Here is a 25,921-nt window from a genome sequence, read left to right on the forward strand (position 1 = left end):
CCTAGTCTCGGCTGTGAAGAAACTGTCTCAGGACGTCCGGCAACTCAAAGAGGATATATCTTACTCCCCACCTGTACAGACCCGCATTTCAGCTGTTAGGAGTAAGCGTTTTTCTGCTCCAGAGAGGGGATATAGAGCATACACACCACGAGGTGTCCTGTAGTTTTTCCTGCGTGACCATGGAGAAGACATGAGGAAATGGGATGGGAAGCCCACCTCAACCCTACAGGCACGTGTACATGAGCTACAAGGCAAGACAGCTGTACAAAGGGACTCTTCCAGAAAGAATGCTGCTCCAGTTTCCACCGGGCAGCCCCCCAGACCAAGTGAAAGGCCAGCTCGCACTTCTGATCCTCTTGAAGGGACTTCTAAGTCCCTTCTGCAAGACGTGAGTAGTGACTATGATAAGCAGGATTAGAGGGGCCCTGCCTCCAGCCAGGTGGAGGAAAGGGACAATAGGGTTTATTGGACTGTGTGGATCCCATGGCCTGGCACATTGAACCCACAAGAGTACAAGGGCCTAGTGGACACGGGTGCACAGTGTACCCTAATGTCATCGAACTATGAAGGGGTGGAACCGATATCTATTTCTGGTGTGACGGGGGGATCCCAACAGTTGACTCTGTTGGAGGCTGAAGTAAGTCTAACTGGGAATGAGTGGCAAAAGCACCCCATTGTGACTGGGCCAGAGGCTCCATGCATCCTGGGCATAGACTACCTCCGGAAAGGGTATTTCAAAGACCCAAAAGGTTACCGGTGGGCTTTTGGAATAGCTGCCTTAGAAGCGGAGGAAATTGAACCATTGTCTAGTTTGCCCGGTCTCTGAGAGGACCCTTCTGTTGTAGGGTTGCTGAAGGTTGAAGAGCAACAGGTGCCGACTGCTACTACAACTGTGCACTGGCAGCAATACCGCACCAACAGAGACTCCCTGGTTCCCATCCACAAGCTAATTCGTCAACTGGAGGGTCAGGGAGTGATCAGCAGAACCCACTCACCCTTTAACAGTCCCATATGGCCAGTGCGGAAGTCCAATGGAGAGTGGAGGCTGACAGTAGACTATCGTGGCCTGAATGAAGTCACACCGCCCATGAGTGCTGCTGTGCCAGATATGCTGGAACTTCAACATGAACTGGAGTCAAAGGCAGCCAAATGGTATGCCACAATTGATATCGCTAATGCATTTTTCTCGATCCCTTTGGCAGCAGAGTGCAGGCCACAGTTTGCCTTCACTTGGAGGGGCGTCCAGTACACCTGGAATCGACTGCCCCAGGGGTGGAAACACAGCCCCACCATCTGCCATGGACTGATCCAGACTGCACTGGAAAAGGGTGAAGCCCCAGGGCACCTGCAATACATTGATGACATCATTGTATGGGGCAACGCAGCAGAGGAAGTTTCTGAGAAAGGGAAGAAAATAATCCAAATCCTGCTGCAGGCTGGCTTTGCCATAAAACAAAGTAAGGTGAAGGGGCCTGCGCAGGAAATCCAATTTTTAGGCATAAGGTGGCATGATGGGCGGCGTCAAATCCCTATGGATATTATCAACAAAATAGCAGCCATGTCCCCACCAACAAAAAGGAGACACAGACCTTCTTAGGTGTTGTGGGTTTCTGGCGAATGCACATTCCGAATTACAGTTTGATAGTAAGCCCTCTCTACCACGTAACCCGGAAGAAGAATGATTTCAAATGGGGCCCTGAGCAACGACAAGCTTTCGAACAAATTAAACAAGAAATAGTTCATGCCGTAGCTCTTGGGCCAGTCCGGGCAGGACCAGATGTAAAAAATGTGCTGTACACCGCAGCCGGGGAGAATGGCCCTACCTGGAGTCTCTGGCAGAAAGCACCAGGGGAGACTCGAGGTCGACCCCTGGGGTTTTGGAGTCGGGGATATAGAGGATCCGAGGCCCGCTACACTCCAACAGAAAAGGAGATATTGGCAGCCTATGAAGGGGTTCGAGCTGCTTCAGAGGTGATTGGCACTGAAGCACAGCTCCTCTTGGCACCCCGACTGCCAGTGCTGGGTTGGATGCTCAAAGAGAGGGCTCCTTCTACACATCATGCAACCGATGCTACGTGGAGTAAGTGGGTTGCACTGATCACACAACTGGCTCGAATAGGAAGCCCCAATCGTCCAGAAATTCTGGAAGTGATCACAGACAGGCCAGAAGGGAAAGATTTCGGAATGTCGCCAGACGAGGAGGTGACACATGCTGAAGAAGCCCCACCGTACAATAAACTAACAGAAGATGAGAAACCATATGCCCTCTTCACTGATGGGTCCTGTCACATCGTGGGAAAGCACCAAAGGTGGAAGGCCGCTGTATGGAGTCCTACACGGCGAGTTGCGGAAGCTGCTGAAGGAGAAGGTGAATCAAGCCAGTTTGCAGAGGTGAAAGCCATCCAGCTGGCTTTAGATATTGCTGAAAGAGAAAAGTGGCCAACGCTGTACCTCTACACTGACTCATGGATGGTGGCCAATGCCCTGTGGGGGTGGTTACAGCAGTGGAAGCGGAGCAACTGGCAGCGTAGAGGCAAACCCATCTGGGCTGCCCCACTGTGGCAAGATATTGCTGCCCGGCTAGAGAAGCTGGTTGTAAAGGTACGTCATGTAGATGCCCACGTACCCAAGAGTCGGGCCACCGAGGAACATCAGAACAACCAGCAGGTAGATCAGGCTGCCAAGATTGAAGTGTCTCAGGTGGGTTTGGACTGGCAGTGTAAGGGTGAATTATTTCTAGCTCGGTGGGCCCATGACACTTCAGGTCATCAAGGAAGAGATGCGACATATAGATGGGCCCGTGATCGAGGGGTGGACTTGAGCATGGACGCCATCTCACAGGTCATCCATCAATGTGAAACGTGCGCTGCAATCAAGCAAGCCAAGCGGGTAAAGCCTCTGTGGTATGGAGGCCGATGGTTGAAATATAAATATGGGGAAGCATGGCAAATCGACGACATCACGCTCCCACAAACCCGCCAAGGCAAGTGTTACGTTCTTACAATGGTGGAAGCAACCACTGAGTGGCTGGAAACATATCCTGTGCCCCATGCCACTGCCCGGAACACTATTCTGGGTCTTGAAAAGCAAGTCCTGTGGCGACATGGCACCCCAGAGAGAATTGAATCAGACAATGGGACTCATTTTCGGAACAACCTCATAGACACCTGGGCCAAAGAGCATGGTATTGAGTGGGTGTATCACATCCCCTATCATGCACCAGCCTCTGGGAAAGTTGAAAGGTGCAATGGGCTGCTAAAAACCACCCTGAGGGCAATGGGTGGTGGGACTCTCAAACACTGGGATACGCATTTAGCAAAGGCCACCTGGTTAGTTAACACTAGGGGATCTGCCAATCGAGCTGGCCCTGCCCAGTCAGAATTCCCACGCCCAGTAGAAGGAGATAAAGTTCCTGTAGTGCACATGAAAAATATGTTGGGTAAAACAGTTTGGGTTATCCCTGCTTCAGGCAAAGGCAAGCCCATCTGCGGGATTGCTTTTGCTCAGGGACCAGGGTGCACTTGGTGGGTGATGAGAAAAGATGGGGAAGTCCGGTGTGTACCCCAAGGGGATTTGATTCTGGGTGAAAATAGCCAATAAATTAAATTGCATGATATTAATAGCGATATACTGTATCAATGGTATGACCATAAGAATCACCCAAAACTAATGAAGGATGGACTTTGAAACTGAACAAAGTGCCACGATGATGGAACTAGAACTGACTTCAACTGGTGCCCAGAAACTTTATCGAAAAATCACATCTTTGGCATCCAGACTGTGAGCATGGACCATACCAGATACACCAGCTGTGAAGACTCCAGATGCAGCATGCAACAATCCAGCTGCACGCACCATTGCTCCTGCTCTGAGAGACTGTAATGGCAGATGGAACCCAAAACCATGGACTAAATGAACTCGACAGACATTTTAGAGCGATAGCCCATAGAGTAAGGCAATGAGTTCTGTAAAATAATCTGGGCATGACGTAGATGGTATGGAATAAGGGGTGGATAATGTCCTGGTTCTGGCAAGGATAGAGTTAATTTCCCAAGGAGCCAGGACAGGTGAGCCAAGCTGGTCGGGGGCTATTCCATACCATGTGACATCATGCTCACCATAAAAGGGGGCTAGTCGGGCAGGGGGAGTTCAGTGTGTCGGCATGGCTCTGGGACGGGTCGAGCATCCGGTTGGTCGGTCCTCGGATCGGTAAATCGTTCTCTGTTATCACCCATTGTTACTATCTGTTATCAGCACTGTTGTTGATTGTTTCCCTCTCCCTTTGCCGCCCCAGTAACCTGCCCTTATCCCAACCCTCGAGGCTTTGCCGTTGTTTTTCTGTTCTCCTCCACATCCCGCCGGGGGAGGAGTGAGCGAGCGGCGCGTGGCACTTAGCTACCGGCTGGGGCTAAACCACGTCACTCACTTTTATCTAGCATTTATGGAGCTGTCACACTGCTCCTTCCTTTGGGGACACACTCTCTGCTGCAGCTTCCATTCCTCTTCCTCCCACATGACACACCCAGTGTACCTACACTCTTTCTGTGCTGCCTCTGTTCCTCTTTTGTTTGGGAATAATAGCCATTTTTTTCCCTGCTCTCTAAACTGTATACAACTTAAAAGTATAGGTATCGTTAAGGTCTTGCACAAAGTTTACCAGTACCAAAGGCTCCTTTGGATCAGATGCCCACATTTCATTAGAAATACAGTAAAAACCTTTTTTTCTTTTTTCAAACTTGCACTCAAAATGCACCCCTTTGAAATCTATCACCACTTTCCCTCTCTGCAGCATTTCTAATACTTAGCGTTCTTGTTAGGTGGTGCCAAAATTTGTAGACAATTGTCTACATGTGGTCTCAGCAAGTCTTGGTGTGGCATTATATGAAATAAGCTCGCTTGTTTTCTTGCCTCAAACCCTTCATGTGTATACTACAGTCCTGCTTGCCTGTCAGACTGCTGCCTGTCCTAAACACAGTTTATCCACTTTTTCCCCTAACCAGTGTCTTTCCATTCTGTATGGTAGCTGAAATTCACCTAAAAGTCCAGACGTAACTGGACATGTCTACGCTGAAAGCATAAGAAGCTCAGATGAAGGGTCTATGACTCTAACTGCTAGTCCTTCCCACAGCATGACCGTGGCCATCACCACCTAAACCCTCCCAGGCACTACCTGGGCCCAGTTCAAGGGGCAGCATTGACCCAGGACTGCTCTCAAGAGGCTGTACCGCGTAGCCATAGGGCCAGGGAGCAGGTGCTGGGCCCGCTTCCTCTACTAGAACAGACCTAAGATCTGAGACTAGAACTTTAGAAACATGGCTTTATCTGCGAACCAAGCTTGCAGTGCTTCCTGAGTAGATGCTATTTTTCACCACACAGGCACCGCTGGGGCTACTCGTTAAATGCTATTATCTGCTTACACAAGAACATACTGCTCTTGGTGGAATTCCTTTTGTAAATGCTAAAAGCAAAATTACCTCTTCATTATAAAAAATGCAAGATTACAAAAATAAAATGTATACAAAAATTTTTACAAAAAATGTGCATGTCTGATGTTAATCTGCTTTTCCTACCCTACATACTTCATTTTTTTTCTTTAGAAAGATGAGCTGGTCTGTAACCGCATCTGTGTTTCCTGAGTATCAGCAGCCACTGTCCTTAACAAAGTGTCTATAGGTACTATTAACCTGTAAACCTTGCAGCTGTTATTTCTGCTATTTCTTAAATTCCATTTTCAGACACATTTTAACTGAAATTGCCTGCAGTCCTTATGCACCAAATGCTCAGGGCAGTCTGAGGTCAAAAAAAGCAGTTTGTTAGTTTTGGTATAAATTTTCATTTGAATTTGCTTTGCTTTAAAATAATTGTATCTGCAGAGTATAACGTAGATCTGCAATTTAGATTATTAGCTCCAATCTGGCACGCAACTCCTAATGAAGGAAGAGTAGCCTTCATTCTCTATAGACACCAACTGTTTCCATGTATTTTAACTACGGGATACAGTTCTAAAAATATAAGTATTTCGTCTTCCTGGGCAAAAGGCACGTACATAAGAAAATGAAAACACAAATCAAGAGCATTTACCTAAAACACAGCTTAGTGACTAGAAACACATGAGGTGATGGAGCTGCAAGATGAAGACCCCCGTGCGTAGACAGCAGTATCTCTGGGAAAATCTGGGCATTACATGCTGATTAAAGTCAGCCTCCAACTTTGAAGTCTGGCTTGCAGGTTTTTGTTACGTATGATATGATGGTATGAAAGAAACATCACATACTTTTTAAACTGCCCGAAGTCAGATTTCTTCCAACACAACATACTAAAGCAAATAACACGCGTCTTGAACAAAAAATTAAGCTATAAAAGACCAATTACATCTAGATGAGGCATACAGAATATTCTTGAATCTCCTGGGCATATCTGTAGCTTTCACTAACGGACCTGATCACACATTCAGAGAAAGGTGTGGAGGTTCAAAAAATGGTCTGAAAGATGATATACTTAAATAAAATCATACAATTAACAAACATGGTAATGTTCAGTATTAAAACTGCCTTTTTAATCTCATTGTTTTATTTGATCTTTCTGTGTAAGAACAAATATTCACACAGAGTAGTGACATGGAAAGCAAAGTCCAGGGCCTGCAATGGAGCCCCCTGAGGCCATTCTTAAGGCTGGTGTGGAGCCCCATTCATTTGCCAGGGATTTAACCACGTGCAGGATGTCTTAAAATGGAAGCTTTACAAACTCTTCAGAAGTTCAGCTGACTAATCTTCAGTCTTACCCTATGAACACAGACTGCTGGAACCTGCTGAAAACATAAGCAACCTTCTCACATGAAAAAAAATTACGTTTGCCTAAATCTAGAGGGAAAAAAATCAAGTTGTGTATGGAGCCAAGTAGCTCCAATAGAGTAATTCTGTCCTCTCATTTCTGTCATTCATAAAATTACTTACATTTAAATAATACTGCAAAATCACTGGAAACTCATTCATACTCTTAACAGAGCTAAGAGAGAAAGTGACTGAAGGCCCTTACAGAAAGCTCTGACAATCTAACCCTTGTTGCTTGTGAGGAAAACCAAACGGAATCCCCTGCGTTTGCTCAGGACAGCAGGTGACTGACTCGAGCGCGTGTGATGCGGCCTGCATCCCCAGGCTTAGCACTGGAAGCGGAGTGCTGCCAGCACGGCTGCGGTGCACATGGGGCTGGGAGACGGGGAGGAACCTAGCTCACCCAGCCGCCATGACCTGGCCTGCTGATCTCCGCCAAGACGCTGCAGCGGTACAACAATTAGTCTAGGGAAACGTCAGCCCTATCCTGCTTCTCCCATACACCCTGCGGGGGAAGCAGAGAGGCATGGCAAATCCACGCACTATTCCTGCAGTTCTGCCTCATAAATCTTAGCTGGCTTGCACCAAAAGGTGCTAGGATCCTCTGCCAGGACAGGAAAAAAAAATGGAGACCACTACTGGCAGCCCAGATGAAACAATCCTCACCTGCTGCTAAGAGCAGGCAGGCTGTCAGCCCCGCCGAGGGCAGAGGCTCCCTGCCCACTGGCAGCTGATTCACAGCCCAGCTCCTTGCCCAGCCCTCCACAGCTTCAGCAATTTCCTCACGTATTGAAGCTGGTGTGTATTTGTGATTTAAAAAAATCACTTACGCCTGGAAACGAGGTAATTATAAACTGCCACTCTAGTCCCCCGTCACCTAGAATTAGACAGTGACGTCTTCCTGTCTCCCTGCAGGATCATGCTGGACCCGTATGACTTGCGTCCTTGATCATGTACCCAGAAAAGGCCTCTCAGCCATGATGTCAGGGCTGTGAGTATGGGGTTTGCCTGTCTGTGCTCAGGTTCAGCTGATGGCTGAGAGCTCATGGTGACAGCATGGCTCCTGACCCCTGGGAGCTGCTAGTGCTCTCGCCTCTGGTCCCCAGCCCAGCTGTGGCCCCTGCAGTGGTGCAGGCCACCTACGGGCCTGCATCCCAGACCTCAGCCCATCCCCACGGAGATGCCCGGTTCCCAGGGCCACCCCGGTGCCCCCGGCTGCCCAGCTCCTGGCTGGGATGGTGGGATGGGCCCTGGCTGCCTGGCCCTGCCCTGCTGCCCCTCCATGGGGAGCCCTCATCGTGGCCCTGACATGGGCAGGCATGTGCTCTCCATCCAACATACAGCTTACTGTCGTTCAGCACAACTGCAACTCTAGATACCAGTAACACACCTGGGTATTTCTGAGCTTTCTGGTTATTACTGTCATAGCACTAAATGTCATCCCCTTAAAATTAGGTCTGGACGCATTTAAATCCCTTCCAGGGCTGGCAGTCGTGTCCCTGCTGAAGAGCCCCATCCCCTCTCACAGAGAGTAGATACTCCTGGCCCAGGGTACATGGTGCTTCTGTAAGGAGAGGTATCTCCAGCGAGCTCAGCATACTTGGCACAGGAGGGGCTGCCACGCTGCACCGCGACTGACAGGCGTGCACCCATGGGGGTGCTCTGTGATGGCAGCATCACAGTCCCACCCCACCGCCCGAGCAGGCATGCCTGGTCACCCACCCTGATGGAGCACACCAGCCAGAGGCATCTGCGAGACCCTCAGATGTCCAGCCTAGCTCCTGGGACCACCTGTGTCTGCAAACTGGGAGCTACTAAAACAGACAAACAGAGCATATGGAGAATCACTGCCAGAAATGCATGCATTTTGTTAGTGTTTAACCTACTTACTGCTCAGAACACAAACCAAGCTTTAAAAGAGCTCTCTGGAGTAAAACACTGTAGTTAAAAATATCAGACAACTGTTTGGGAAGACCATTTCTATCTTGTGAGCAATAGCTGGAAATTATGATCTCTGTTTGATTGGTATAAAACGGGAAAGGAAAGAAACACAGAAGCTCACTGAAATCAGTGGAAGAATCTCATTGATTTCATCAGCAAGACGGAATCCAAGAATCTGTAACCTCTCACAGCCAAAAGACATCAGATATGGACAGTAAACATTCCTTAGAATGGCACGGGATCCTTAGGTGGAGAAATATGCTTATGGAAGAGGATAAGCTAAATGAAAACTGGCACAGAAGCACACAAAATGGGGACTCTGCACCTCAGCCACTGAATCATCTGTTTTGGCCAACACATTTATGTCAAAGGTGCCTGTGCTTCCCCATTGAAACGCTGTGAATGAAATTTATGGAGCGCTGCCAGAAACCCTGCTCCAGCAAAGCAACTGCAGGTACCCAGTCATGTCCCAAGGCATTAACATTTGCACAGCCAGAGGGCAGAATTGAAGTTTTTAATTATTTATTAACTGATTTGTACCACAACTACTAGTTGCTGAGCTGTGAAGGCTACACTGTTCTATGTAAGTGGTATAAAGCTCTGAAGAAGTTCTGGGAAATATTTTCCATTATTCCATCTCATTAAGCTCCTTCCTTTTTTCCCTCCCCTCTTTCTATATCTTTCAAATTGTTTATTTTTTCAAATACTTGCCTGCACTGTGTTCATTCTTTAGGCTGCTCTGTCCTGAAGTAAAACAGCCTAGTCTTTTGCCAGCTATTTCCCTTTGTCTTGCCAATGTTACTAAAAGAAGACTTGCTGGCATGCACCTCCGCCCTGACTGGCTACCCAGAACAGAAGCGTTAGTCAGAAAAAGACCTCATTGATTCACACACAGCTTCATTTTACCGTGAAGCTATGCACTGCCACAACTAAGCTCCTCGGACTCAGAGCACTGTATGTTATGCTTATGGCCTCTCTACACAGGAAAAGGCTGCATCTGCTTGGCCTCATCTCCCACTTCAGTGTCCTAGTCCCCATACCGCAAGCATGTTCTTTTTGTGGTGAACCAAACGGTCCCACAAGAGAAAATCCAAGAACAGAATAATTTGCTCCAGCGTCTGTTCCTTGGAGCTGCACTGAGACACACCAAATTTGGATCTCTCTACATGGGACACTCCTTCGGTATTCTACCAAGGAAATCATGCACCCTCAGACTTCCTTATGATATGCCCCAGGGTATACAGCACAAACTCTTTACACATGCTACAATAAAACCCAGAAGTTGCAAGCCTTACACAGTGAGGGACAAGTCAGTATATGCTAACTAGCCCAGTGGCCAGAATACTCTCCCATGTGGTACTCTAAGACACAAACCTCCTTATTCAATTCAGGAACAAAAAAATGTACAAAAACAGAGAGATGTCACCAACCAAGACAACATTGAGCATAGCAATGATCTTAAATCTCATTCCTCTGCCAAGTTTTGATGCCAAAGTTGGCTTTGTCAAGAGAGACCTGGTTTTACTTAGAATCCAGAATTAGAAATCCTCTCTTGTCAGTAGACTTCTTCAACTGTATTGTAAGTTAATGTAGTGCATCCTTTAGCTTCTAGCCACAGCCACCAGTGGTTCCACAAATGCCTGTTTATAAGACCGTAGTCACAAAAGCATAGAAAGGGGGAGAAAGTAGCACAATTTCCTTCTCAGACTGAGAACATTCAAGCCAGCTGGTCCTTTTCATGAGAATACCCTGCTGTTTTACAGGAAACACATCTCAGAGTAAATCTGGGCTCCAAGCAGAAACACCAAAGAAGCCCTAGACTCCAAGGGCATGGTAAAGTCATAGAGGGAAGAACACCGGGATCTTGGGCATATCTCAGGTCCTGCAGTAGTTGATGGATTTCATCAGCAGTTTTGGACTTTGGTGATCAGTTCTGACGCCACCCTGCCTATGCTTAAATGTCAGAATGACAAAAAGGGGACTGTGGAGAAGACTGAACCCCAGGACATTCTTCTCATCAGCTTGGAGGTGCTCCACGGGAGATGCCCAGGATTCGTGGAGATGCTCCTCTGAGGAAGGAGGGACACACAAAGGCTAATGAGGCATCTTTTGGCTGCAAAGAGCAGGGAATTGCCCAGGAAGAGTCAGTGTCATCTCCACAGCTGCAGTGCTATTACAGGCAAAAACCACAGAGCCTCTCCCTCTGTACACTAAAATGCTGTAATTAGTATTTCCAAGAGAACAAATGGAGTACTTACCTGTATTTATGAATGATGGCATTAAATAATCTTCCATCACGCCAGCAGGTAGTAAAATTTTCACAATGGATTCCAGCATAACCCTCGGTTGTCTGCTGCGACCACAGGAGCAGTCTCTCTTTAGCAGACATGTCCTCTGACTCTCCAGTAACATGGATATCAGATATCTAAAACATAGTTAATATAGATATTACAATTACATCTAACACACAATAATGTTTAAAATATTGCTGAAAATTACTGAAGAATTTTCTGTCTGATATCTGCATTCATGAATATGTTGATTATTCATGTACTGTATTAATATTTTTTCATGTCATATCCTTATGCACTCTTAGCATCTTCAATATGAAATACAAAATTCATAGCTTCACAATTTTCTTCAGTTTGCTAGTTCTCAGCTTCTTAACGTCTGGGGGCAATATAATTATTACATAATGAAAAATACTTAAATATGTCTGATTTATGTTGATTACATGAAAACTAATATCTTTTATGTATTATGCCTATTATACATAAGTGTTATACAATTACATATAAAATACAACATATTTTATACGTATATATTCACACCTATGTAATACCCATATTTATATTACACATCCTTTACTTAGCTACAATGTTCCTCTCTTAAAACAGGTTAAGTTATAATATATGCTGTTATGGAATTCAGTAACAAAACAGTAATTTTCGGTGAAAACTGACATTAATGGTGTTAGGACAAAATCTTCTGAGAAGCATTCTAGGAACAACTGAAAGGTTGAAGGATTATACATGAAAATTTTGCCTGATACAGAAGGTTTGGTTTTGTATTACCTAAGCATTATCAACTTCATGTCAGACAAAGCAGGAAAGGATTGGGAAGTTTACATACAAACACAACTTTCTAGTACCTTAAATTCTTCCCTAATAAAATTCAGTCAGCTTGCTTAGAAAACTATTACTGTATGAATATGAAGCAGACATTTCCCTAATGTGCATGTGTATTGCTTGCATGTTACATGATAGAAACTGTATTCAGTGTATAGCTGACATGCAAGACAGAACAAAAAGACAACATGCCTTCATAAATAAAGTGATATCACAGGTTGTCTTTCTCCTAAGTGACCACCTTTCACCACTTACTCAAACAACAGTAGATAATATGTTATTATGGAGAACACCAAGAATGCATGTACCATGACGCACTGTAGAAGAACCCAAGTACCGTAGCTCAGACATTACGAACAGCAGGCTGAGGGGCTCGGGCAGAGGCAAGCTTGTGGGTGGACGCTAAGCACCCCTGTGAGCCCACCTGGAAGAGGGTTGCACCGCACAAGCCTACACGCAGCACTGTGGGAAGGGTCTCCTGCGGCTCTGGAGCCAGCCTGAGGCCAGGGCTCGGGGAGGTTTGCCCACAGGCAACTTTGGGGGCAAGGTAGGAGGCTCAATTTTGCTGCGAAGAGGCTTAACTTGGTCTGTGCCAATTCCAGCAATCCGTTCTAGTGTAAACCGGGAAGCTATGTTCATGAGCTCAGACGGGATGGTCATAGCGATGCCTCCTGGCCTTGAAATCTCTGCATGCAAAGATATCTTCTGCCTGAGCTCTTCCTGGGGGAATTCAGACAGGCTAGACCGGAAATTATGGGGTTTTCTCATGGTAGAGCCACACAAAACACAGTGCCAGGAATAAAGAGATGTAGCTTTCCTACTGATGCTGCAATCTTAATGTCTAGAGGAGGTGGTGGGAAGAACTAGGAAGCAGGGGACTAAAGGAAGAGCCTTGGAGATGTCAGGGCAATGTAGCTGCCATAGTGCCTGCTGCAATTTCTGCTTAACCACCTTTCACACTTTCAGGGGATGAAAGCATTTACAGCTATGTAGTAAATTGTAAGTAAATTTTAAGCAGGGAACAAATTAATTTACATTATTTTCTACCCAAGTATCCACAAAATCACAAGTTGTGAAAGCAGTTCTTCAGGTACTTATCACAGGCCGTCATATCTGCTGGCTCTAGATTCTCTGGAAAACTACAGGCACCGACACTAGAAAGCAAAGTAGTTTTAACTATTCAACTAGCCCATAAATACCTCCAAAGATCTGACAGCGGGGTTTTTTGTCTCCTATTGTCTCCAGTTTCAGTATTGCACATTTTTAAGAAAAATCAAAGAGGAAAAAAAATACCTTCTTTTGTTTCAAACACTGAAGAGAAACACATGCAACTGCGATTGTTTATAAATGTCTAGGTACCAAAATCCTGCACAGAGTATTTACTACATGAAATCACATAAAATACAGACAGTATGAGTTCTGTATGTGAAAACAACAGGGAATCCAATGTGGCAAAAGACCAACTTAGAATCACTCTGAAAATTTCCTTGCAAAAATCTAGGGAACTCAGAATCTGTAGTGGAAGATTTCCTTTCTGTGAGTTACCTTTATTCTTTGGTATTTCAAAGCAAGAAAGCAAACTAAATATTTTTTCAGTAGCTTTAACTTCTATTCATCGTAGAACAACCAGACCACAATATAAATGAAGTCAACCATTTACCACTTATCCGGACAACGCTTCTGAAAGAGATGATGTCATCTGAAAGTGTCAGATGTCTAGCAAAAAAACCCCCAAAATACCAACCTATATTTTTTTCCCATCATTTTCAGAAAGTGCTCTGTGTGTAATCCATAAGTATAATATTTTTTAATATATTCTAGCCTAAGCAAGCTAACAATGTAATTTAATGTGGGCCATCCCTTACTGCTAAGTTGAAACCTTTAGCCTCCTTCACGGTTAATTGACTGGCGATGGCTATGTACATTTCAGACCGCAGAGAGTGCAAACGCAGCGTATTTGAGCTCACATTAGATTCCTCTGGCAACAAGCGATTTCAGACATCATGGCAACTTGTGAAGGTCGTACTTGTATCTGTTGTTACATGCAAACATCTGTAGCTATGGACACAAACTCAAGGAGAATATTTCTTACGCTGAAAGTGACCACTTAGGCAAGCTTGCAATCCAAATTTTGGATGGCTAAAAAATGAATTTAGCTTATTACGCTAAGATCAACAGGATTTCGATCCAAAATCTGCCAAGCACCATTTGGCACCCTAGTTGGCCATTTGCAGGAAAAAGAATAGACTGGACTGGGTTTAAAAACTGAAATTGCCTTTCACTTGTGGAGGTAGCCTACTTCAGTCCAGGATAAGGAACACTAACATTAGCCTGAGACCTGAAACAGCCTGAGCCCTTCTGTTCTCTAAATAAAGTATTTCAGATTCCAAGGCTAAGATTTCAGACTTTTTCATAAACACTGAATTCATATTTAAAAAGTATAAAAATACATGGAGGGAAATGGTGAGTCAAAGAGCTATATTTTATTATACCTACAAATATGAGCTCTCCTTTGCAAGATGTCCTATTAACTTGGAACTACTTAACCAGTAAAATACTACCCCCACAAATAAGGTGTCAGAAAGAGAGACAGAGCACATTTTTCCTTTGATAACCCCATAAGGACAGCATAGATACTCATCTACCAACTATGCATTATCATCAATATTTGTAACATCATTTGCCACAGGAAAGAAAAAGAAAGACTACTAAATTTGGAATACTAGAACAGAAAATAAGCTAAGGGGCAATCAAATCTTTCACTGTTCAAATTTTGTCCTTCAAAGCAAACAGTTTGTGTGAAACTTTCATTCTTATATCCCACAAGCCTTGAGCATGGAACAAATTATTGAGTTTGCATGAATTTGAACAGTTATTTGCTAGAGATCCAGTTCTCCAGATTATCTCAAAGACCGTGAATTACAAGTTATGAAAGAAAAAGAGACAGATAATTCTCTGCATAGCCCTGGTATCTCAGAATCAAAGCTTTAATTGGCACTAAATACTCTTTTGCTTGTTTCCAACTGGGAGAACTAGTTCACCTCTGGTACTGCGAGTGTTTTTTCTCTGCGTGTAACTTTCCTCTGCATCACACAGTATACAAAAACCATATGCCAAAAAGCCTCAAGCTCTTTGCTTGCACTGATTTCAGGGACACAGTTTTGAGTCCAAAGAGCAGAGCAGAGCAGAGAAAACCCTCCAAAAGAGATCAACAGTGGTGCTGGATTTCTGCAGCTCATTTTTTACAGTGCAAACAGAAGAGCAAGACTGGTATAGGTAGTAAGGAGTCTTCCCTCCAATTCCATGTTATCCCAAATGTTTTGAAGCAAGTCTAAACTTGACATAATGTACTTAACTGCACAAAAGTATATAATGAGCTACAGTTATATGATGCATAATGAAATGTATGCTGATATCAGCTAGCCCTAAGCCAGAAAAGTCTGAAGAACACAAAGAAATACGAGGAAAAAAGAATACATGAATATGGAGAGATTTTGAAATGCTGTTTTCCACTTTCTTAAGCTAAGAAGTTAGTTATGTGTTGTTGTGTTTGAAAAGGACTGCTGACAGCATGTTGAGGGAAGTATAGTTATACAAATGGAATTTGAACTTGCATGTGATCACAAGAAGTCATCTCCCCTGACGTTAGAGTTGGACTTTGTGAGTTTCCATTTGGCCATAAATTCAAATGCTCCTATTCAGCTCTCGCAAGGCTCTGCAGAGCTGCGAGTCCAGCTTTGGGCAACACCCTTCAAAAATATTGGATCAGTAGAAGGAGATCGAAAGAGAAAAACAAGAATGACACAGATCTAAAAAATATATGAGAGTGAAAAAGGGGTTTATTTATTCTAAAGTAGGGAAAACTGAGGAGAGGTGTGACAACAGTCTTCGAATATGTAAAATCCTGCTGCAAAAAGGTAATAAATCAACTCTTCTGGGAATGCGAAAAGAACTAACGAGTTTAAAATGAGCGTATGTGTTTTCAGCTAAAACCCCTTTTTAATACAAAAGACAGATAAGCACTAGAGTAATGACTCAGGAAGCATGTGAAACCACCAATAAGGCAGACACAGTCAAGAATGGTTTTCATTAAGTTATCTTGCCTTCAGGTACAGAGATGACCTAGATGACCTGTCCAGAACCATTCCTGTCCCAGTTCTGTAGTACCATCAATGATTATAGATCTCCTTCCATTACCAGCATTTAAGGCGGACTGCGCCTGCTCCTTGTGAGTATTACAAGGAAGTGAACAGTACTATGCCAATAAAGCAAAACTCCTGACTTTTGCACCTTTGCCCTGCCAATCACATTCCAGAAGACCAACTGGCATCTCTTCCTTCCTTAACTGTACTACATGAATAGATAATACAAGATTATATGATGGTGGACATGGTTGGAATCTTACAATATACAATTGAAATAATAAACAGATGACTACTTAGCCAGAAGTATTCTACTGAATATGCTGATTACAAATAATCTACATTTTTTTATTTATAAGCAGGTGCATTGCCTTCAACCTGACTCAAATATATGGTGGGTTTCTTTCTTGCAGATTATTATTAGTACTGTAGATGAGATGAAATCTGCTGTATCGGACACTATGTAGACGCATGGCAAAAAACCAGCTGCGGAACTTGCAGCCAAGGCAATGGTTGAGTACTGGAAGTAGATGAGTGATTCTGTTTATAAATTAGACACTTTTTTTCCTAGAAAACTTTTACATCCATACTTTTACATCCATGAACCAGAACTGAAACTACCACAAATTAGACTGGAAGAATAATGATAATGACTGAAAATGTGATATGCATAAGTCATTGGTTTTGACACAAGCTGACAGCCATCAAAACCTGGAGGTAACATCACCTGGCAGCTATCTTTTGCTGATACTGAATGAAAACCATGGCTTGTTTCAACACAGGAGACATCAAATATCACAGTGGCAGCATCCTGTGGAGAGAAGACAAAACTACAGCCTTGATTTTCTACTCTACCTGCATTGTGCTAAAACATCACTGAGAAGGGGTCTGGCTACAGGAAGCCTCTTTCAGTCTTGAATCACAACTTCTTAACCTTAATGCCAACTGCCATCTGCTTTAGGACAGCCCTGAGTTAGAACAGTATCAGAGCATATCTTGCTCGAGGAAATCACCTTCCTGTATTAGGAACAAGGGCTGTAGAAATTAGGCTCCAGCAGAGAGTAAAAAAGACCCACAACTTTTATCTCAAAGCTATTAGTGAGCAGCCAGGAACGAAGCTTTAGAACACCTCGGTTACCTGAATTTTACAAATGGGAAAACAGAGGTAATGAGGTAGCACGTATTTGAACACAAATTATACTTGTTTTACATGCATAATTGTTTTACATGCATAGGAAGATGTGCCACAGAAAGAAATTCAAAGGTTATATTCCAGTAGTGGCGACTATGCTGTTTCAGAGGGTCAAATGTCGTATGTCTGTTACAGCACAAATTAACCAGCTCTACCAATGAGTTTCCTCCAGTGTCTGTCTCCCAGCATGAAAAGCCAACACACTTATAAATATCAGCCACATCTGAGCTGCTGTGTAAGCTGAGAGTACCTTACAGCGTAGATAAGTTGACAAGGTGAGTGGAGGCTACTGATCTCTGTAATTATGGCAAAGAAAATGGTAAAAACTGAGATTGGTAACTGCAAACCTTGTGTATTAGCTCAGGCTGATAACAGGAACTTTGTGGATTTGTATAAATAACAGCTTTACTGTTTTATACTGAAATAAAAAACATTCAAATACTTGTTTAATTCTCAAATGCAATGAAAAGGAAAGTGGTCCTGACTTTGTAAAACAGGCTAGAGTCTGAAATCAAGTCTTCTTCCTGGATTTGTTTTTAGGTCACAGCTAAGCACTCTTAAAATTATGTATGCTCAGAATCTCGGGTGGAGAAGGGGAACTGAACTGAAAACCAGACATTTCAGCAACTCAGGCATTTAGCCTGATCTGTCAGTAGATTTCATATTCCTATCATCATGCAGTGTTTCATCGATATCACCAGCCCAAGTCTCAGTATTGATGTAGGAAAAGCCTCATTTTTCCCCCTTACCCCTGTGGCAATAGGGGGTATATGCCTGGTTGGAGTAATAACTGCAGCAATATTAGAAGTTGTATTACTCTGATTGTACAGGAAAAAGCGTCTACACTTGGCTGAAGGGACAAGGCCTCATACTCTTTTGCTCAGTAATGACGTTTCGTTCAAATCAAAGAACATCCCTAAGCTGTTTGTGAATTCCAGTTAAGATTAAGAGGGCAAAGATCTCTCTGCGTATTAGGAAGCTATTTGTACTAGTGTGTACTGTGTGTTGTAATTGGGTGTGTTATCTGTACTTAAAAACTAAACTCAGAAGAAGTATAATTTGATTCCTGTTACAAAAGTAACCTATATAAACAACAGAAGTGTAGTTATCTTTGCTGGAAAGAGTACCTTTTGCATACATCCGTTCCCTCTGTTTACTCAACTCAAAACTCAGATGTCCCTGCTGAGCCAGGGAAATCAGTTTTGGACCAGATCCTGGTGTCGGCATTTCATCCACGCCTACAGATTTCAGTTGTGCTGAAGATAAGTGGGGCAGAACTAGTAATATGGATTGAATTGGTAAGCATGAATACCAACAGACAAAAGCTTGCTTTCCTGCAGACACTCTGCAATTAAGTTTGTACTTTGGTTTCTTTTATTGTAAAAGGAAAATAATCCTACAAAAAGATAGAATTTCAATAATTAATATTGATGGGTCATATAGACAGTTTGCAAGAAAAGATCTTTTAAAGGAAGTGTAGAGCATTATTAACATGATTTATGTCCACTTTTTCTATTTCTAACTGCCTACATATTTCTACCATTATTCAGTTCCTATTGGCCATAACTGAAAAGAATTAGAAATATTCTTTTCCTTGATACAAGTCCCAAAGGAATTACAAGACTGTCAAGAGTTGGTAAGAAAATTTACTGCAGATAGCGAATGCAAACTTAACTCTCTAAAATACACTCCACCTTCTAGAACCATTTTAACATGAAAATCTTTTTTCCTAAATTTTTCCTAAATTAGGAAACAAATCAAATCACAGACAGCAAAACAGCACAAGGATACATCAACACTCCAGATGTATAGAGGTATGAAAAAGATGAAGCAGTAGGTTCTGTCCTACGACTACCTCTAGTATCATAGCATGTGTAAAAAAAAAAAAAAAAAAAAAAGGCTTATATACGGCAAAGTGAAGATATTTTTGTAACAGTAAAAATACTGTTACAATACTTATTCTGAGTGAACTTTGAAAGATAATGTACTGTGCCAAAATATTTACCTTACTCCTGTTTGGTGGAACGCTAAATAACACCTTTTCTTTCGGCAATTGGGAAAGCACAGCATCAGAAGAATAAAATCTCTTTTGTTCAAGCAGCAGATCACTTTTGCTTTCAGAAAGAAAGTGATGCAACTTTTCAGATTTATTGCTTTCTGGGACATCTTCAACAATTCTGCAAGAAGTTATGTTTACCCCAGTTTCTTCCTGTTGTCTGCCTAAAACATGGATAGCAGAATCCAAGCTGGCTGCTTTTCCATAACAAAGACCACTAGATTTCTTCAGGAATACTGATTCTCTCCTGTTGCTATCTTCTGAATATTTCTTCTTCCATGTACAGCGTTTCTCTGAACTCCTCTTGTCTTGTTCCTTTAACCATGTCCCTGTTTCACCAAACTTGGTGAGCCTCTGATTATCACCATGAAAACTGTCCCCACAAAGAGAATCATTCTTTGTTTCACCCGGTAAAACTTTTGCTTTAACAAGATCAGCCAAAAAGTCTGTACTCACGGGCAGAGCATTTCCAGCCACTGTCACTCTCCGGGGGAAGGAATCAGCCAATCCCCCACTCTTGGGACAATTCTCGGCATTTTCTGAAATCCCCACTTCATACTGGCTTTTTTCTCCATTTTCTTTAACCTGTGCTGAATCTGGTCCCTCCTCAGTTGATTTCTTTCTCGTTTTTCTTCTGAAATATTTTCTTCCAGGGGAATGTTTAGCTGGACTTAAGGGAGCTTTTGCAGGATCTAAACACTGTTCTTCCTTTTCAGCCCTCACACATCCACAGACATTCCCCATTTGGCTTTCGGTAACTCACGGTCGCACAGTCTCATTCATTCCAGTATATTTACACACACTTAAATCCTCCTCAGAAAGTTAAGAGCCGCCGTTCGCACCGTAATTTCTTCCAGACTTCAAGTCCATCCTCCTCAGTACGTAGCCATTTTGCTTATGAGAAACGCACACGCAATAAACGTTGTGGCATGGTGCCCAGGCAGGGCCTGTGTCTGATTAGACACTGTGGCTTATTTCTGGCCACCAATCCTCTTAAATAAACATCACTGCTTCAGCGTTGGGCTGTAATGCTGATGGCCTTTCACGGAGATGACATAGCAGTTATGAGCAATAGAAAATTCTCGCATGCATTTTAACTTCCCGTTTCATTTAGTAACTCGAGCAAGATAAAGTAGAAAAATACGCAGCAACCTTTGAAACTATTAGCTACACTCCAAATCCAAAAGCAAGCAGCGCAGCAAATAGCAGGGATTTAGTTAGCAGATTTGGTTTGTACTTCATATGTTTTTATTACAAAACCAGTGATCCACAGAAGGAAAGATTAAAGGGAAGGATCAGAGATTGCTCTGACAGCTTGTCGGGGGTCAAATTTTTATTTGTATGTGGAGCTAATGTGATTTTTCACCGATTTGTCAGCTATAAATAACCTGCTGCTTCACTACTATCATACAAGCCGAACAGCTTGCTCAGGGCAGGGGTGCTGTGGACTGAGGGCCAGAACTTTGCAGCAGATTTAAATCTTCTGACAGATAAAGGTGAAACAAATCTTAAGAGCCAGTCTGCCTGGAAAACTGTTCACAAAGTTACTGTTTATAAAAATGGAGCTTTATCCTCCTCCCGCGCTCCTGTTCTGTAGGCATCTCTGTGTAGCTCTGAATACGACAGCCAAGAAGCATCTAACTACATATGAATACCTGATAGAAAAGTAAACTATTAAAATGCAAGCAAGTCTAATTAATCACCAACATACTTGCTTTGAAAAATATCTGTGTTTTGAAGCTTCAGCTTCATTTTTGTTACCAATATACAAAACCTACTAGAAAAACATCAGCAAGGGTAGATGTGTATGATTTCTCATGCTGAGAAAGAACAACCGAGTGACATGCCAAGCATTATCAGGTGTTATCATTAAGTCTCCCTTGTTTATTTGAAAAGGAATGACAATAATGAAACCCAAAGACTTTATCCACAGGGGCCAGTTCCACTGAAGTATTCTATGATCTTTTACTGACGGGATCTAGAATGAATAATACAGCAAAGTAGTAGGATCAGCCTCCAAAGAATTTCCAAGAATAGATGCTCATTGCTGACCACTTACCACAGCACTCATCTCTGTGGCATTGGGGTAAAATTTGACAGTAATGCTTAGAAAATGTTGTACCATAATACGAAGGGACTAGAAGGCTGTTACAGAATACCCTGTACCACTGACAGACAGGCAACTACATACACGCACAATGCTAACGTTTTTTTTTCAAAGCAGACATTTATGCCACGAGGACACTCTTTCACGGCCTCGATTTGTATTGGCATTTGTTGTATGCTTAACATACAGGTGCTGGTCTGACATTTGCTGCCTTGACTCACAGTTAAAAAAAAACAAAACAAAACTGTGGTTTTTTACTCAGCTTAGAAAAGTGACTTTCAGGCCCAGAGGACTCATTGATTTAAAACATACATCCACATGGGTCTGAATTGTGTCCCGACTTGCCACCCTCTCCTTAATAGAAAAGCACATTAAAAAAATTAAAATATAGCCTTTGTAAATGACATTGCTGTGTTTGTACAAACAAATGACCTTTACACCTCTCTTTCTCCTCTCCTTAAAAAAGATTCAGGACTTTGCAGTGCAACAGACTGAGATTGATTTCATTTCACACAGATATAGCTTCTGATTTAATAATGACATATCTAATACTGTAAGGCAAAATACATTCTAGTATAATAATATTGAAATATTAGGTGCTCTTAAAAAAAAAGAGTATCCTCATAGAGCAGAAATTACGTAAAAGGTTAAAGAGTGTCCAGCATTTGAAAGAAAATTGCAAATTTTCATGCTTTATTAACTGTCTAATCAAAACCACATGAAAGTAAATACACCATAATACAAGTACACTGCCAGTGTTGTTCTTCATCCACAAATTTCGCAGGAGTTAAGAATTTGCTTTAAAATACTGCAAATTTAAATTCTCCAATGCAAGTGTATATTTAAATTAAGATGTGCAGGCACTGAGGTTTCTAAATAATAATTATATTAGACTATCTGAGTTTTAATGGAGCAATTTAGTATATACTTTTTAAAAACTGTTTACATGTTTAACCATCAGCATGATACCATGTTCTTCCAAAGAGAAAACATCCCTTAAGCATTCTCTGTTATTTCAAAACTCCTGTTAGAATTGGTGTCACTCTGTCATAAAAATGTCAAATCAAATCTAATTTGAGATAGGTCAGAATAAACACTGTTATTTTACAGCTGACAATCTGTGTTTTGTAATGAGATAAGTAATATAGAAAGTCTCTGATTTTGCACGTCCTCTTTCATATATAACTTAAATGTCGATTTATGTTTTTTCTTACGAGTAGGTAATTCACTTTTTCAGAAAAATCAGGTTCTTCTGAAGAGGAATTAAAAAATTCAGGCAGCAAAAATACAAGAATCAGTTCTGAAACATTAGTTACAAGCTCAGTGCTCCAAACAATCCTGGCTTACTGCTGCATATTCCAGGTCAATTTAGTTGAATGCACCTGGTATATCTGCAGGTAACTCCTAGCATTTAACCATTTCTAAATATTAGCTAGGAATAAATGCATTCCAAATATTTCTCTACAGATTATTAGTAGTATTTGTGCCTTTCTGTCTTTCTAGAAATAGGTAAGAAATATGTATTTTTTGATACTTAATAACCAATTTAACAGTCCTTACCAGCTGTTCCTGAGAAGGCTATCACCTCTCAATTAACAACTCTTTCTACTGTTCCTTGTTTTTCCATGAACCAAAAAGAAACTTTATAGTCACTTTAACTTTGTAAGTCACCTATGCTCTTGAACCACAGAAGATCAAGTACAAAAGAACTGACAAATTGCATTTATATCAGTTGTTGAGGTTTTTATATTTAAAAAAACTATGGAAAATGATATTCCATGTTAAGGGAAGATGATGAAAGTGCAAGTAACTAAACCCCTGCTCTAGCAGGGGGGTTGGACTAGACGATCTCTAGAGGTCCCTTCCAACCCCTACCAATCTGTGAATCTGTAAAGACAAAATGATCACTTTCAGCTAACTGAAATGCTATAAAGTCATAACCTTGGTCTCAGCAAGGAAAGAGAGAGAGATAACAGGATTAGACTGGATATTCAGAAAAAAGAAATTGAAATTTCTTCTAAACCCTGTCTGCTAGAGCAAAGAAATATGATATTCTACAGCATGAAAAGAAACTACCACTGAAGCCTACAAGAACCACCACAATATAGCAAAGACCTGACCACACCAGGGGCTTTCTCTCAGACATCTGACTAGACCCGAATAGAAGCTCAGCACTGGCCAACGCCAAAGATCCAGATGATCAAAGCTGTTAAAAATACTATAATGGAATACTATAATGAAAAACTCAAAGATACAAATTTATACCCATCAATGCCAGAAAGTTTTAAGGAGAGATTAGTGAAAGACTTTTTCTGGCACATAAACCCTTAAGAAGTATAACATGAATAAAGGATTAGACCAACACTTGTCTGCAATTTGATCTGTCTTAGAGGCTGCTTAATCACAAACAAGAGGTTAACATTAAGACTTGGCAAACAAAAGATTAGCATCAAGACATGAAATAGCTCATGCAGATTTGTATGGGTTTGCATTTAACCCTAGATTTCTGTAACTTGTCAAGCACGTCTGTGACAGTGAAATGCACTATGTTCTTAACACGGGACAGGTACGTTACACATTATAGAGGCAATGTTGAATATCTGCATATCTGTTAGTCTGCAAAATGCTGAGACTGTTCATCCTGTGTACGCTGCTAAGTTGCGCTTTGTCATTGGTTTCACATATTTACTAAATGTTGTAAAGGAAAGGTTATCCCGCTTTGCCAATCAAACTGCACCTGGTACCTTTCTTTTATCCTAGAATAACGTGATCAAAAACATACTAGGAATGCATTTCAGGTAGTTTTGCATCTAAGATCCCTTCACCCCTCTTTTTTTTCTTTTTATGCAACACAGCAAAAGCAGTGGAGCATTTAGCATAAAAGGGACATGTCATTTCATGGTACTAAAACAGCATACCAGATAATCTGCAAACATTTTGTTGCACAGCCAAAGGGTCACATGTGGAATGAGATAAACCGAAGAGAAAGTGAAAATTAAAGCAGCACAAAAGAAAGAGAACAGGGCAAAAAACGCCCCAAAAAACTAAAAAAGGCTTCCCAGTGCAAACAAAATGTTATATTCGGAGCTGTTGGAGCTGTACTGGCAACCGCTGCTCAAAATCTGAGAGCGCGATGCTCAGCTTTCAGGTACCACTGAGGGACCAAAAGTCACAACCCTGAACAGGAAAGGTTTTATATCCAGTGAGATGGCTTACAAAAGGAGGAATTTGTTCCTTGTTGGTGGTTTTATGTGATTGAGGATGAAGAGAAACAAACAGATGAGCTAATTGCTTGTAAATCTTATCCTGCTACAGATATCGCACTATTTGTAGAGATCAAGTCTAAATATGACTCTGTAATGAGCCTTAATGCCTCTTGTTTTTGCTGTGATTCAGGCGAGTCCCAGAAATGCCAAGAACTCCATGCTCATTTTCTTACCTGAGAGTTAGCAATTCTTTTTTTTAATTGCTGAAGAATTCCAGAAAAGCTAACTAGGAGTGCAGCTGAAGAGTAAAATACAGGAAGAGTATACCCCACCAAATGCTGAACGACAGGTCTGCTGCAATGGCCAATGACCGGGAACCGCAACTCCCAGGTGGAATACAGTTTATCCTACAACTACTTACGGGCAGAGATTAGACAAATGGCCACATAGCTCCATCTTTAAATCTTTGAGAAGATCAGACCTTGAACTGTTCTAGCCATGTGAAAGCAGTTGCAGATTAAACTTCAATCCTTTGGCTCCAAGAGCCACGGCTTGGGCAAGACCCAGAGGCAAGCTTCAGAGCCAGCTGCCATCAGCCCGCTGCTCCCAGCGGAAACAGGTACAAGGATGGCAAGAGAATGCCAGACCCAGCTCTCTGAGCTCCAGGAAAGATGCGAGGGAAGCAGGCAGCATGTCTCGTGTGTGGTGACACCTATCACGGATTTAACAGCAGAGCGGCTGAGGCACAGGAAGATGCACAGAACGTCCCATTATTCCTCTGCCTTCTGCACGTCAGTTACTGCAATGGGCCACCCCGTATGAAGGACACGGCCTCCATGACCAACGCAAGAGCGCTTCAGAATTACCACCTGCACTGCAGGCTCTGAACACCCAACCGAAGTAAGGGGTATCAGGAACCTGAGAAACAGCTGGATCCTTTATCTCAGCCAAGTCAGCGACAAACAAATCCACCCTTCTTACCTCTTTTTGCCCAACGCGGCTAGAAGTTTAACCGCTGATCTGCTGCCCCAAATGAACAGTCTATAGATCACTTCGGGGCAGACTGATAAAGAATGAATTTTGCTTGAAGACTTACGGGGAGTCAACACCAACAAAAAAAATTATTTGCTAGCTGACAAAAGAAATGTGAAGAGGCAACACGTGCTCTACGGAGGCCTGAGAGAAAGTACCCATCTGGCCAGAGAGGGCTGGACTGTACTGAAACATCTGGACAAGTAAGTTACCAACCAAAGCCTGGAAAAGCAGCATCCTGCAAAGCAGCCTGACAGCAGGGAGCTGGGGAGGGTGGAAGGAAAAGT

General features: G+C 42.5%; 1 protein-coding gene across 18 annotated transcripts in view; it reads right to left on the minus strand.

Annotated features, from left to right (window-relative positions):
• The window catches only part of DST (dystonin), a 315,509-nt gene that overhangs the window by 161,121 nt on the left and 128,467 nt on the right, over positions 1-25,921 (minus strand). For 14 of the 18 annotated variants that reach the window (XM_075747388.1, XM_075747384.1, XM_075747380.1 and 11 more), the window contains one exon: positions 11,030-11,196. In XM_075747388.1, coding sequence (XP_075603503.1) covers positions 11,030-11,196 — 167 coding nt within the window. Of the gene's footprint in view, positions 1-11,029; positions 11,197-19,238; positions 20,204-25,921 lie in introns of those variants that run through there. The other 4 variants (XM_075747385.1, XM_075747381.1, XM_075747383.1 and 1 more) reach the window with 3 other exon arrangements.

Source organism: Balearica regulorum, chromosome 3, assembly GCF_011004875.1.
Source record: "Balearica regulorum gibbericeps isolate bBalReg1 chromosome 3, bBalReg1.pri, whole genome shotgun sequence".
In the NCBI taxonomy this organism is placed as follows: Eukaryota; Metazoa; Chordata; class Aves; order Gruiformes; family Gruidae; genus Balearica; species Balearica regulorum.